Below are 15,379 nucleotides of genomic sequence, written 5' to 3' on the forward strand. Positions count from 1 at the left end.
GCATCGAAACAGACAATTTAAGGATGGGGGAGTATTTCTGGGGTCCCCCTCCCCCTTCCTACAAATAAATCACCGGTGGTGAAAACGGGTCCGGTGTTGAAGTCCTGGAAATCTCAGCTTTGTAGGAGAGTCAGAGGGAGCAGGGATATTCAGCAGAAGAGATGCAAGGCATCTTCTTTTATTCCCCAAGGGAGGAAATTGACAGCCACCTGTGTGTGCTGCTTCTCTGACTCCAGCCAGCTGCAACTCAGCAACAGGGTGGCAGCGGAAGGGAGCAGAAGAGAGCAGGCAGCTCCCAGACTATAAAACTGAGACCCAAGCCAGACGCTGTTCACACATCGCAGGCTGCATTCAGAAGGCACTACAGCACCTAAACAGAGACCAGACATTTTAACACCAGAAACCTGGCTTCTTTCAAGTTACCCTCTGGATGAAAAATCCAACAGATGGAGCATCTCTAAGGTGCATCTTCTTTATTTTTATTGCATTTTTAAAAAACAAGAAAGTAAGTTTTTTTTTCTTTCTGAAACTTAACAGCAGGGGGTAGGGAGGATTTGGGAGCTGACCAGCCCGGGCTGAAAGGAGATTTGGAGCTGGCTAGCGCAAGAGGGAGAAGAGGGATTTAGGAGCTTTCCAGGGGGATATTGCATCAAATTACTCAAGAAGAAGGTTTGAAATTGACCTGCCTAACAGGAGAGGAGATTTGCCATCAGCTAGTTGAGGACTTGCCTGAAACCGAGAGAGAGAGAGAAAGAAAGGAAGGATTCACTCAGGGTTGGGGAAAGCAACAGGGGAAATGCCCAGCTCCAGGATCTGGGGGTGAGGAAATGGAGCAGCTCCAGCTCAGCTCGCTAGAGGGATTCATTTTAAACACGCCACTTTGAAAAAGAAGTTTGCTGGATCCACGGTTGTCTCCAGCCCCAGCAGCTCTCTTCCCCCCTTGCCAGCCGGCCGCCGCCTCCCGCCCAGCTCTCCCAGCAATGGAGCCGGATTGGGAAAGGAACAGCACTCCCTGCAGCGACCCTGGGGACGTCCTGACCCAGGTGGGGGATCTCAACTGGACTCTCTTCCACACCCGGGATGAGGAGCTAGCCCGGGCCGAGATTGGGGTGCTGGCCACCATCCTGGCACTTGCCGCCGTGGGCAACCTGGGGGTGCTGCTGGCCATGTACCGGCTGAGGAAGAAGATGAGCAGGATGCACCTCTTCATCCTGCACTTGGGGCTGACCGACCTGGGGGTGGCGCTTTTCCAGGTGCTGCCCCAGATGATCTGGGAGGTGACCTACCGCTTCCTGGGGCCTGACCTGCTCTGCAGGGCTGTCAAGTACCTGCAGGTGCTAAGCATGTTCGCCTCCACCTACATGCTCATCATGATGACTCTGGACCGCTACATGGCCGTGTGCCACCCGCTGCGCACCCTGCAACAGCCAGGTAGGCAGGCCTACCTGATGATCGGGGCCACCTGGCTGCTCAGTGGCCTGCTCAGCCTGCCCCAGGTCTTCATCTTCTCATTGCAGGAGGTGCACCAGGGCTCCGGGGTGCTGGACTGCTGGGCTGACTTCAGGTACCCCTGGGGCGCCCGGGCCTACATCACCTGGACCACACTGTGTGTCTTCGTCCTGCCCATGGGCATCCTCACCATCTGCTACAGCCTCATCTGCCACGAGATCTGCAAGAACCTCCGGGGCAAGACGCAGAGCGGAGCAGAGATGGGAGCGGAGTGCCGCTGCAGCCAGGCCTCCCGGGTGAGCAGTGTGCGCACCATCTCCAGGGCCAAGATCCGCACGGTGAAGATGACCTTTGTCATCGTGCTGGCCTATGTCGCCTGCTGGGCGCCCTTCTTCAGCGTGCAGATGTGGTCGGTGTGGGACGAGAACGCCCCGGATGACGGTGAGTGATGGGGGGCAGGGGGAGAGCCGGGCTGCAGCGCAGGGGCACCTCATACAACTTGTCAGCTGCAGCCATCCCCAGGCCGGGGTGTGTACATGGGCATCCAGGGCAGCTACTGGCTTCTAAAGCATGACTCCTGGCCCCAACACACGTACGTACACACACAAAACACGCTCATACCAAACATGCAGCACACACAGAAACAACACACTCATGCAGAATACAATATATACATCCTCAGAACACACAAACAGCACACGTATGCATCCAGAATACAATATACACACACAACACACTCACGCAGAACACACAGAGAATACACACACAGCACACCACAACTAAGATACACTCACATACTCAACCCTCCAATATGCAAAAAAAATTTGTTCGCACACAAATGATAAACACAGCAAAAAGATAATCTCTCTGTTGGTTTGTGATTATTTACACACATTCTACACACACACACAAAGACACAGTCTATGCGCACACATATACACATTAAATGCACATCCAGTCACAAAGATATACTCACATATTCATTCACAAAGCTATATATACTCTTCCATACACAGACACATTCATTCAACAAAGGTACATAGTCACACCCACATAGACAGACCCACACGTACTCACATAGACTGAGCAACACACATTTTTACAAAATAAAACAGATGTCTGTCTGTCTGTCTCACACACACACACAGTAATTTATTAAACTGATGATTTAATAATCATTCATCTCCATTTAGCTTAGAACGAACAGTATGCAGGTGTGTATTGTGTGTCTCTGAGTGGATACAGATACCTAGAATAGTGGTTCTCAACCTTTCAGTCTGACACACAAAAATTGGCTGGAAAATTGTCCCACTGTCGTTAGAGTTGGTATGGCAACACCCATTTTTTCATGTTCTCTGTGTATATATATCTTCCTACTGTATTTTCTACTACATGCATCCAGTGAAGTGGGTTTTAGCCAATGAAAGCTTATGCCCAAATAAATTTGTTTGTCTCTAAGCTGCCACAAGTACTCCTTGTTCATTCCACTATTCACTGTGGTACAGATTATTTCCAAACTGATCAGAGACGCATTTCCAACAAACCACCATTTTTTGTAATCAATAAAAATGCTGTTTTTTTATGTTAAAATGTTACCAATGTCACACTGCAAAATGCATTTAACAGAATCCCAGTGCAAACTGCTAACATGTTATCCCTGATGCAAAATCTGCTGGCAATACTTTGCTTTCTCTGTTCTTGCTTCAGAGCTTTGCCGAACTTCGGATCGACTAGTTCTTCAGACATAAGCAGTTTTTCTGTGTTGCTTTCATCACAGTCATGGCAAAGGGTGACATTTTACAAAGATATATAGATGCAAAAGGCAGCAGCATTTTTAGGAGGAGATCATTAGAAGCATGTATGAGATTTTATTTATTTCTATGTAAAATAATAAAGATTCCGATCCAAGGCTCTAGATGCCCTAACATAATTAATCATACAACAAATACAATTAAATTAAACCCAATGGGACTTGTGCTCCTAAATCCTCTAGGTGCTTTTGCAGATCTCCCCCTTACAGCCTCACACCTTATATCTGGCTATTCAGTAAGGGTGAAATGCAGCCCCCGGGCAAAGGGACAGCACAAAACCCCATAACCTAACTCTAAAGGCTGAAGAGGGTCTTAAGTAGTGTAGAAAGCCAGCACAAGGGTGAATTTCACCCTTAAGGCATAGAGCCACCGCTGTCACAGTGTCTTGAGTTTGAAATTCAGTTCCCATTGAGCAGTCAGTCCAAACTCCAATCACCATCTCTAGCTATTTAATGTTCAGAGAAATAGAATTAACAACTGCTTCACTGGAAGCAGTTTTCACCTAGTCATTCTTATTAAAGTCTTTAATTTCAGACACTGGAGCAGAAGACGAGAACGTCATCTTCCTACATGCCTAACAACAACACTGCCTTTCACAGGGTCATTAGGATTTCAGCCTCTAAATGAAAGCTTTGACAAAGTTCAAATGAGACTAGTTACATTGTTTTCTAGTCTACCCTCTTCATCCCAAATTGTGTTTTCTCAGACTTTGTCTATCGTTTGAATCCGATCCCTGTAGTGACAAATAAATCCTATTGAATGTATCAACTCTCCGCCGGCTATGCTGGATTACACAGCCACTCAGGGTCAGAAACCAGTGGGTCAGCTGCTGATCTTTCCTACAAGGTCATAAATCCAGAATCACTCCACTGGAAATTAATGGAATTACTCCAAATTTATTCCGGTGTAAGCGATACCAGAATCCGGTCCAGTTTCTGCACAATGTTCCCTTCAAGAAATAAAAACATCCTGGGCCAGATTCTGATTTACGCTAAGACCCCTTTACTCCGCTCTGACAGGGGGGTAAAGCTAATCCATGCCCACATTAAGGCTCCTTTATACTGCTAGAGCAGTGTAAAAGGGACCTTAATGCAAATGAGAGTCAGAGCCTTCGAGTTCAAGCCGCTGGTTTAAAACTTTGTATTAGAATAGCCACTGTACAATGATATAGACAAGCAGCTACTAGGTGACTTTCGATAAACCTAGGTAGAAAAGAAGTTGCTGGTGCTCAGCTCCTATCTCCTCACAAAGTCCGTAGAAAAACCTTTGACAGGGCCCTTGAGCTGATAAAATATACCAGTGTCACAGCAGCTGGTAAGTTGCACCTTAGGAGATTTTCCTCTGTGCTGCAAGAGCCTTTCTGTGTATGCTGCAGCAAGCTCCCTCTATACACTTGATCCAAAGCCCATTGAAGTCAGTGCTCGCTTCGGGGGTCTTGGAAAGCTTTGATCCTAGCAACATGGTCACTCCCCAGGCCCTGACAATAGCTGCTTGCACCATCAGTCTGGACAGAATAACACCGTTCCCACTGAGCTCCAGACACCCTTACACACGCTGGGTGGCACTTGACTCACGGAGTGGTCCATAGACTTCAACGGGATTGTCTGAAGAGTGGAATACGTTTCATGAGTAAGGGTGCTGGAATCTGGCCCTGCATGTTATTTTCTTGTTAAACAAATAATGGAGAAGGCTAAGCATTTGCTCGCCCGTCGTATTTGTAGAGAAAAGTCTGCAGAGCCAAATCACTGCTGTTATTAGAAATCCAGCCAAGCCCAGGACTTCTGCCCCTCCAGCCGCATGCATAGATTCCTCAAAATGCAATGCCTTGTGCAATCCCAACTGAGTGGAAAAGATGCACATCAGGAGCTGCTCCATTGTTTTGGCATGTTACAAGGCTGTGGGAGAGCGGGGAGGATTTTAACTGTGTCCACTGTTATGATTTCAGTGACCTCCATAATGGACAGCAGGATAAAGCTTCTCATCTATCTGCTGGGGCTGCGTAGACCTAGCAGGTCTTTAACATACAGCGTTGGATGGCGTTCAGGCTTTTGCCGACACAGTTGCAGACTTTTGAAAAGGTGCCTTCTGATTGCTGAGATCAGATCACCTCCTCAAAGTGTGCGGTGAGGCTCCTGGGAGGGGACTGATGGGGTGTTTGCAGGTGTCTGTGACAATTGTTTAAATGTAGGATGTCATAAGCCACTCTCTGGTTACATAACACACACACAATGGCTTTGGGAAATTGTTTCAGCCAGTAAATGGAAAGCCAGGCACCAGCAAGCTCTTGTCTCAATATTTACAGGCTCCTGATGGTTCCACAGGCACGTCTCTTCCCTCTTCTGACATGGGAATGGAGCTCTTTGCACTCACTTGTGTCTGGAAGTTAGGCACCCAAACAGGGTGGACATGCCACACACTGCCAGATCACACCACACATGTGGGTTGACTTACAGCCTCAACCCGCACAGGTGCAGGCTATCCCCGCAGAGTCCTGGTTGGGGCAGTGTTCTCCTGTAATGTGCATGGATGTTCTTATTTGTTTGCCAGTCACACCTGCCCAGCTGAGCTTAGAGCCCCACTGTGCAGGGTGCTGCACAAACACACAGTCTCTGCCCCATAGAGCTGATCGTTTAAATAAAAGAGGCAAAAAAGACAAAGAGGGGAAGGGACGTGATTTGCCCAACAAATCAGTGTCAGAAGCAGGAATAGAACCTACATCGCAGGCCAATGCCTTGTCCACTTGGCCATGCTGCTTCTGTCAATACACCGCTGGAGAATTAATAGGTGTTTTTAACATGTTCTTTGCAGAGTCCACCAACGTGGCATTCACCATCACCATGCTGCTGGCCAGCCTCAGCAGCTGCTGCAACCCCTGGATTTACATGTTCTTCAGCGGGCACCTCCTGCACGACATCCTGTGGTACGTCTCCTGCTGCGGGAGCTTCCGGCCTGGCCTCAAGAGGCAAATCTCCAACGGGAGCCTCTGCAGCAGGAAAACCACCATCCTGACTCAGAGCCACCAAACCGACACCCCTGGGATCCAGCTGCAGCAGGGGGACTTGAAAGATTTCTACCAGTCCTACGAGGACACGGTGACGGAGTCAGGTGTGCTCTAGAACCCCGACTCGCGCCAGCCGCCACTGCAGGATGCACACCTCTGTGCCATCAGGCGATCCTCGCTGCTTGCCTGTCACTCAGAACTTTGAATGGACAAGGGACTAGAGGGGACACATGATGCCTCCTGGGTGGGGTGGAGGACGGGGGAAGGGCAGTCTCTGTGCATCGGGCAGAATTTTATTCTGCAGGAACCTGTGTGTTTAACCCGGCAAGCACCACAGTGTCTCTCTTGTCCTTATGTGCTTTGCTACTGTGCAGAAGCAGCATCTCTTTCACTCTCTTTCCCATGCACAAAGGAAATCAGGTCTGGTCCCCCTTCCACCTGCCCTTGAAACACCAGGAGAAGCAGTCTAGTGAAAAGATATGGTCAGTGTGCCTCTGCAATAACAGGGCTCCTCCTCCCCACCTTCACGGCTGTTCTACCTAGAAGTGGGTATAAAAACAAGCATCACTGAAGCTTTTACAGGGCCTTACTGAAGCAAAGCTTCCATTGAAGTCTTGGGGGCCTGATTCTCACTGACACCGATCTCTGGCGGGAGTCAGCCCACTGATGTCAATGGGGTTCCCCCGCGGACAGTGAGAGGCGAATCAGGCCTATAGACTACCATGGACGCTTTGTCTGAGTAAAGCAGCATTTGGTGCACTGCTCTGAAGGGTCCCTGACACTGAGCTGTACATTCGCAGATCAGTGCAGGAACATATTACAAACCAGCCCCCTGCCCTGAGGGCATGGCAGTCCAACGCTGGGGGGCCACAGTTCAGATCCACATGGGTGGGCCCTTATGCCTGCTCAGATCTGATTGCAGGATCAGTTCAAGGCAACAAGTCTATTCTTGCGCCATTCAATTCAACAGCCAGACTCCCCTTTGCTATAATAGGAACAGGAGCAGGCTCTCAGGGCCAAGCCCTGCTGTCACTTACACCACTGTCAATCCAGAGTAACTCCCCGGGTGTCCATGGGATGGTTCCACGTTTCTTTTAAATAAGATGTCAAATAAAGTTGCTGTAAAGTGACCGGCGCTATTAGCAAGAGGCAGCTCAGCTAAGCCTGCCTGAAAGTTCATTAAAAATAATTACGCAGCCTATGGACATGGTTCGCTCAGAGAGAAGAAAATTCAGCTCCTCCAGGTCAAAAGGTACCTTTTACAATGTGTTAGCTGCTCACTCTGTTAAGAGCTGTGTGCGATGCTGCCCTCTGCTGCAACGCAGGAGTAAAGAGTTCCCTCTGCAGACTAACTCCATTGAGGTCACTGGAGTTTTATTAATTATTGTTATTTATATTATGGTAGCGCCCAGGAACCCCAGCCATGGACCAGGACCACTTTGTGCTAGGCGCTGTACAAACACAGAACAAGAAGACAGGCCCTGCCCCACAGCACTTTATCTACTGCTGTAAAAACATTGTAAGCGAGCAGGGAGTCAAGCGAAGCGTTTAGGAGCCTGATTCACTGTCACTTTGCCCCTTGTGCAGCCATTTACCCCCGTGTAAAGGGTGTGTAAAATGCCACCAGATCAGAATGGTGGCATTTCACAGTGACATTGCACTGGTATGAATGACGGCACAAGAGGCAGGATAATAGAGAATCAGGCCTGGTGAGTTCTCTCCCTGTGCACGCTCTTCTGGTGAGTTTGTTCTTTGTATGTAATTGATGGCTGCAGAGCTTTATCGCCTGGCACCTAATTTGGCTGGAACCCTGGATGTCTGTCTCAGGGGTGTATGTGTGCCATCTATTGACGGGTTGTTTTAGGGCAGATCCCATCGACAGCCCGCCTTGCTTTTTTTTTTGTACCGTTCCACAAGCGCAAAGCAAATGGCAGTTTTGCTGTGGTCAAGTAGCTGATGCCCAGATCTTAGGTAATCTTCATTATCCCTTTAAATTCTGTAAACCCGTTTCTCCTGGTTTTTAGCAACATTAGGCACCTGTCAGGGATGGTGTGGATAATACTTAGTCCTGCCTTGAGTGCAGGGGACTGGATTAGAAGACCTCTCGAAATCCCTTTCAGTCCTATGATTCTATTATTCTATTTCTCAGACTCTCAAAAAACCCAACCAAACCAAACCAAACAAACCACCAACAATCCATCATGTCTTTTCCAAGAGAGGTCAACTCAGAATGACAGGGTCATGAAAACAACATCCTATTCCCTGTGCCACAAGGCGCAAGGTTACCTGATGCACGTGATGCCTGTATGTGGCCACAAGTTATTACATAGCCGCAGCTGGCCTGTGAAATTACCATCAGTGGGTTTGCAGTGTTGTTGTGGCCATGGTCCCAGGATATGAGAAAAGGGGGATGGGGTAATATCTTCTGTTGGACCAACTTCTGTTGGTGAAAGAGACAAGCTGTCGAGCTCCACAGATCTCTTCTCTGGGATCCCTTGGTGGGAAAGTACTGGTCCTCCCTGCAGAAGAAAGGGTTCCCTCTTTCCACCCTGCAAAGGTTAGTTTTGTTTTGAGGTGCAGCTTGCCTTAGTGCTTAGAGTAAACCTGCCTTGTAGAGACCTTTGGCTGAGCTCAGTAGTTCACATGGTCATCCTGCTCCTTTGCTGTGTAACTTCCCAAAGGTACTTTGCTGCTGTAGGGAGCACCGGTCATGGTTCCCGAGAGGGACTTCTTTCCTCTGAGTCTGCATAAGCCCCGGCCCATCTGCCACACAGGATGCTGTCCTGTTAAGAGATGTAGTTGTTCATGTTCTGGGGTCCTGAACACTTGTGATCCTTAAAGGGCTAGGTGGAGGAGTCCTGGCTAAATTCCAACTAATCTAGACAGATCCGGCCTCCCTAAATGCATTGTGCCATTTCAGCTGGATTCAGCATTCTTATTTCTTGGCCTCGGCTGTTGTGCGGTCGTGCTGTGCGCTATTAAACAGCTGCTGCATTTCATCTCAGAGGTGGCTGCATCCCAGTGGCCGATGAAGAGGAAACTGTACTATGCATAGGTTGTACATCAGTTAGTTAAGCTCGCAAAGGGCTTGAAATGGCCCATGCAAAGCTCGTAGAGTGCTCGGTGGGGACTTTCAAAAGGACAGTTCAGGGGTTAGGGTGCTAGCCTAGGACTACCTGGGGTCTCTGCCACAGGCTTCGGCAAGTCATTCAGGATCAGACCCTCAGAAGGTACCTGGGCACTCAACTCCCATTGATTTCAGTGAGAGTTAGAGCCTTAGCCTCTGTAAAAAAATAGGGGACAATAACACTGCCTACTATACAGGGGCATTGTGAGGCTAAATACATTAAAGATTGGGAAGCGCACCGATATTACAGTCCTAGGGGCCATGTACTGACCCTAGATAGGTATCCCACACCCATTGAGTGAGGCACATCATTCCTTTAGGCTCTGTTGAAAACTCCAGCCTACATATAGAAAATGCCAGATTACATTACACTTCTGCGGTGACCTCTCCCTGCGTTGCCTTGACTTCAAATCACGTCTCTCCCTTTTTGCCAGCTCTTCTAGAAAGAAAACCAACAAATCCATCTCTCTTTTTGACATCTACCCTTTTAATTCTGTAGCCCCATTTCTCCTTAGCCTTAACATCATTTCCCAGTCTCCAAACCGATCCGTGATGTCTTTTCCTACAGGGGACAACTCAGAACAACAAGATCATGAAGACAAAAAAAAAAAACCCTCTGAACTCACAAATCGATACGTCTCAAAACCCTCATTTAAAAAAATAAATAAATCCCAAGTTTGACTCTGTTTGAAATGTATTGGGGGCTGCTGGCAGTTCCTTTGCTCTGACTGCAACTGCTGCCAGCCGCTAGGATAGATAGTGCACATCATCGTAGGAAATAGAACCCTACTGTATCACAAAGGGACCCACGTCTTCGAAAGCTTTTATTGTTTCGCTTTATTGCTTGCCAAATTCTAAGTGGCACAGAATAGAAGAGGTGGCAACATGCCGCATTTTCAGCAGTCACTTGCTAACCAATAGGTTTTCCATGAGCATTTGGTATTTATTCCTTACGTGTTACTCAAGGCAACTGTGTTACGTGGCAGACAGAGCCCTAGTGTGGCGTTATTTAGGCCTCCATTCAGCAGAGCATTTAACTCCATTCACACATTCACCAAAGAACACGTTTATCTTCTGAAGTTAAGCATGTGCTTAGGGGCTTTGCTACTAGGATGCTAGCACCTTCTTAAAGTTAAGGCTCTGCTTAACTGCTGGGCTGAATCAGGGCCTTCCTGCAGAGCATCACCTGGGGAAAAGCATGTCCTGCCCCTTCCGGGTAAATCTCCCAGCCCTGGTGGACAGAATCAGGCTAGTGGGGTGCACACTAGTTCTCAGAGCTTTAAAGGTGCGGCTCGGGTTTGTCTGTATCTTTAATAAAAGCGTAAAAGGACTTGTAATGGTGTGTTTGCCATGATACTAAGCAGACTGAGCATATCAGACCCCAAATCTTGTTTGAAACTGTTTAATGCAGGGCAGTGACTGGGTTATATCAATACCGCTGGCCTTTCTAAATGAATACAAGGCCCCTCTTGAAACTATCAACCATCATCAGCTCAAGCCCTCACTCAGAATTTCAGAGATCACGAAATACCTCCCCTGGAAGCCTTTGACAGGCAATACTTCCCCACTCGAAACCACTGAGTCTGTGAATGAAACAAGGAAAACTTCACTGGGGGAAAGAGAACACAGCATCAATCCAGGAAAACACAGGAGCAATATAGTTCAATGATATATATGCGAAGTCAAACACTCTCCCACAGTGACCTGAGCAGTAGTTTACTAACCCCACATGCTGGTGTAAATGCCCTACAGGCAGGGCCGGCGTTTCCACTAGCCGACCCTAGGCGGTCGCCTAGGGCGGCAGGATTTGGGGGGTGGCATTTTGGCTGCCCTTGGCGGAAATTCGGTGGCGGGGGGTCCTTCCGCTCCGGGTCTTTGTTGGAAATTCGGTGGCGGGTCCTTCACTCGCTCTGGGACCCGCTGCCGAAGTGCCCCAAAGACGCGGAGTGGAAGGACCCCCGCCGCCGAATGCTCAGAGGAGGAGCGCTGCTGCCTAGGGCGGCAAAACCCCTGGCGCCGCTCCTGCCTACAGGCCAATAGCCTTTGCTATATCCCAGCAGCTCTCAAACTTTTTTACTGGTGACCCCTTTCACATAGCAAGTCTCTGAGTGCGACCCCCCCCCCATAAATTAAAAACACTTTTTTATATATTTAACACCATTATAAATGCTGGAGGCAAAGCGGGGTTTGGGGTGAAGGTTGACAGCTCGTGACCCCCCCATGAAATAACCTGGTGACCCCCTGAGGGGTCCCGACCCCCCAGTTTGAGAACCCCTGCTATATCCCTTCCCCATCTGTTAAACACAGTTTGGAGTCAGTGAGGTGGGTCACAGTTTCAGAGTCTCAAGGGGCACTTGAGCAGAATTGTTTCCAGCCCCCTGGAAAATGCTGCTTGGTTCTGTCCTAAGGCTCCACTACCTAAGATGTAATGACTTCAGCTTTATTTAGCTGTGCTGAGGTCCTCTGCAGCTTCAGAAAAGAGCCCTCGCTGCATTGCACCCCGCAGAAAAGCTAGCCATGTCTCTTGTCTTACCATAAAGTCCTCTCAACCACACATGATCCCCAGGAAAGGAAAATCAAGAGGACACGGAATCCTCAAACAAAGTCCTTGAAACAAATTAAGAACCGTTTTCACCTGGATCTTCTTTTAAGCCAGTTCCATTACCTATCCCGTTCTGAGCTTGCTGCTCCCAAAGTGTCACTGGAGGAATTCTGGCTAGAAAGCTTATGCAAAAGAAGATGTCTGTAGTTGCACTTCCCCCTGTTCACAAATAAATGAGGGCAGAGATTTCCTCCCCCTCTGGAGCTTCTCTCCAGCTGGAGTTCTGGATAAATCGCTTATACAAATACAGCAGCTCGCTGGCTGTTCTGCCTGCTGTTTGCCAACAGGTGGGAGTAGAATGCTCCTTACCCTCGCCAGCTTCAGGCCACCGGGTTTACATAGACTTCAGATTCTTCTTCTTATTGATTTCCTACTTACTCCCTGCATTCCTTGTGCACTCAACATTCCCATGAGCGTCTCTGGTGCATATCCTTACAAAACTGATCCCTTAGTTTCCTGGGCACTGCCCCTTTACATTGCTAAGCATGCTGCTTGTCTGCAGGAACCCAGCTGTTTTCTTCTCAGAGCTGCTGCAGCCTGTTACAGCCAAGAGACCTACATGCTGTGCTCTCTGCTGGGGCCTTTTCTTGGTGTTCTTTCTTGTTGCTTTTTTTCCTTCCTCTAAAACAAAAGCCATTTTCAGCTGAGAGCCAGGTCCTCTGCTGGTATAAATCAGCATAGTTCCATTGAAGTTAATGGAATTATCCCAAATTTTCACCAACAGAGGATCTGGTCCCAGAAGCCTATGGCTGTTCTTGGAGTCTAGAAAAACACAAGGGATCTGATTCTCCTTGACACAAAGGCCGCTTTGCATCACTCCGTCAGCGTAAAGAGGCTTTAAAGTGAGCGTGAATTTACTCACCCTGCTAGACCCCTTTCCTCTGCCTGAACAAGCAGTACTGCCACCCCCAAATGTTCCAAGAGCACGAGTCCGCTCCCCCAAATCATGAGACTTTGAAAAAAAAATAAAGGATGGAACCTTTTTCTTTGCTGGTTTCTGCCCCTTTAGGTCGCACTTGGTTCACATTTTCAAGCGTCCCTCCGCAACCACGAGGGCTAGAAATGTACTTTTTAAAATGAAAGGGTGGCCTAGCGACTAGAGCGCTGGTCAGGAATTCAAGAGACTGGGGTTCAAAGCTTGTATATTAGACCCGTTTGGCTGGGTGACCATGGGCAAGTCACACCCTATCCCTGTGCCCCAGCTTCCCCATCTGTAAAATGAGGACGATGAAGGATACTAATGTTCTTTATAAAGTGCTTTGAGATCTCCTGATGAAAAGCACTAGGTATTAATACTAGTCTCAGAAAACACCATGGTTCCAGCAGCTGGGGCTTTAAGAAAAATCACTAAAAATGGTGAGATTTGTGGTAAAAATCACAAGAGCTGGCAACACCGTGTAACTGAAGACCAAGCCTTTTGGGTGCTAAAGCAATACAGGATCGATCTAGTGAGTACACAGCCACGGCTCCTTTGCAGTCAGTAGCTCAGAGAGGAGGGTGATATGCTTTGAGCGGGGAATAAATGGCAGGTGCAAATGGATCTTGAACAAAACTTCTGCTTTCATATAAAGCAATAGGATGAGGGAGCAGAGCTCCTATTTGGACGTAGCGATGCAGGTGCTTCTAAAAGCCACTGATTTCAAAAGTCTCTCGTGCTTTATCTGTTTCTAATTTGACTTGACAGAAAAAAGACCTGGGCGGCTTTGAATCAAAACACATTTCACACTGCTGCTGTAGACGCCATCACGGCCGGTTCTCATTGCATTCCAAGCGAATGGCACAGCTCCCATGGACCTGAACGGGAACAGGAGGAGGACTTGGGAAATCACTACAAAATCAGCTCATTGGTTTGTGCAGCAGGCAAATGAATATAAGCCACTCGCTGGCAGCCTTGCTCAGTCCCTGGAGAGCTCAGAGACGCTGCTGCAGATACAAGTTCCCTTTGATGAAGCGTGTCTTGATTATTAATGTACTTCTGCAAAATCAATTGGCCGAACAACCACTATGGGCAGGAAGTTAGAGAGAGGCTTAACCTGGGAGGCTCAGTTCCAGCCCCACCTAACATGCCAGTGTTCTGGCTTAGGCCCATACGCAATAGGCCTGATCCTGTGAGGTGCTAAGTACCCTGGACTCCTATTCAAGTTAACAGGAGTTGTGGGTGTTTGGCACTTTGTAGGGGAGGTGTAGCCCCACAGGAGCAGGACCGATGTTATCAGGCTGGAACTGCTTTCATTACTCGGCATCATCCCAGTGCAGCACAAAGTCTCTGCACTACTTTAAACTTAAGTGGCACTTAAATCACGCATAGACCTTGCCTCTTGAATTTCATATATTGACATTGAAATTGACTATAATCCATAGAGAAATCTATTACACACAGAAACCAACAGCCTGATTCTCCACTGCCTTGCACCTGCTGTTGTCACGTATGCTTTGCACTGGTATAAGTGACTACACAAACTATAGGGGAACGGTCATTCAGGCCCCAAGCATTTGCCATACCAGATCAAAGCATAGGTCCAGCAAATCCCTCACCCTACATCTGGCAGGGGCCAGCGCCCTACAAAACAGCACACCAAAGCCAGGCGCCTGCAGGGAAGCCGAGTGATAGGATTCTGTGTGTTCAAGTACATTTTGTGCCCACGGACTGTCAAGCGTGTCATTAAATCCTGGCTCTGACATTACTCCTGACATTTCAGAATCAGGGCTCCTCTGCTCAGAAAGGTAATTGCGAGACAGTCTGGGATCAAAGCTGCAGGCTGGAAATTGCTGTGGAGGCTGAGGTGGTGTTTTGGGACAGGATTAGGAAAGGCTCACAGAAAATGTAGGTGGAATTTCATTTTCATGGAGTGAGAAGGCCAGAACATTATTGCAAGACAAATAGCGCAGGACTGAACCTTAAACCCTTCCGTTCTCATACTGCATCTTGAAATTTAAACTGGGGGCAGTGCGTGGAGCTTCCCTGATCATCTCTGATCCTAGGGGCTGCAGGGGTATGCCAGTCTCTTCCAGGAGCTGTGCAGAGCCGACCAGATTTTTAACAGCCTGTGAACCCCAGCTTCCCCCCGCAGCGGGGCAAGCCGGTGCTCGTGGCTCTAGCCCCACGGGGGTGGGAGGGCGAGGCCCGGGGTTTCCGGCCCATAGTGCAGAGACTTGCCATGGCCTGGATGAAATGAAGCAGCAGGTCGGATCCGGCCTGCGGGCTGTAGGTCCCCCCTCCCTGATCTAGCTGGTTGTTACATGCAAATTATGTATTGTATAGTTCACAAGGGATCTCTTCTCACCAGTCTGAACTGACTGTTAATGAAGGATCGGAAAAACTTCAAAGGGAGAAAAATAACAGCAAGAAGCAAATAAGGGAGTGGGGGGAGAACTCCCTCAAGTTGCAG

General features: G+C 48.4%; 1 protein-coding gene across 1 annotated transcript; it reads left to right on the forward strand.

The window, feature by feature from the left end:
• The first annotated feature begins 980 nt into the window (after positions 1–980).
• On the forward strand, positions 981–6,376 carry LOC112118392 (vasopressin V1b receptor). The gene is made up of 2 exons (XM_024216675.1): positions 981–1,890; positions 6,069–6,376. Exons 1-2 carry the CDS (start codon positions 981–983, stop codon positions 6,374–6,376), a joined length of 1,218 nt encoding a protein of 405 aa, XP_024072443.1.
• Positions 6,377–15,379: the final 9,003 nt, after the last annotated feature.

Source organism: Terrapene carolina, unplaced genomic scaffold, assembly GCF_002925995.2.
Source record: "Terrapene carolina triunguis isolate 2854851 unplaced genomic scaffold, T_m_triunguis-2.0 Scaffold198, whole genome shotgun sequence".
Lineage (NCBI taxonomy): Eukaryota > Metazoa > Chordata > Testudines > Emydidae > Terrapene > Terrapene triunguis.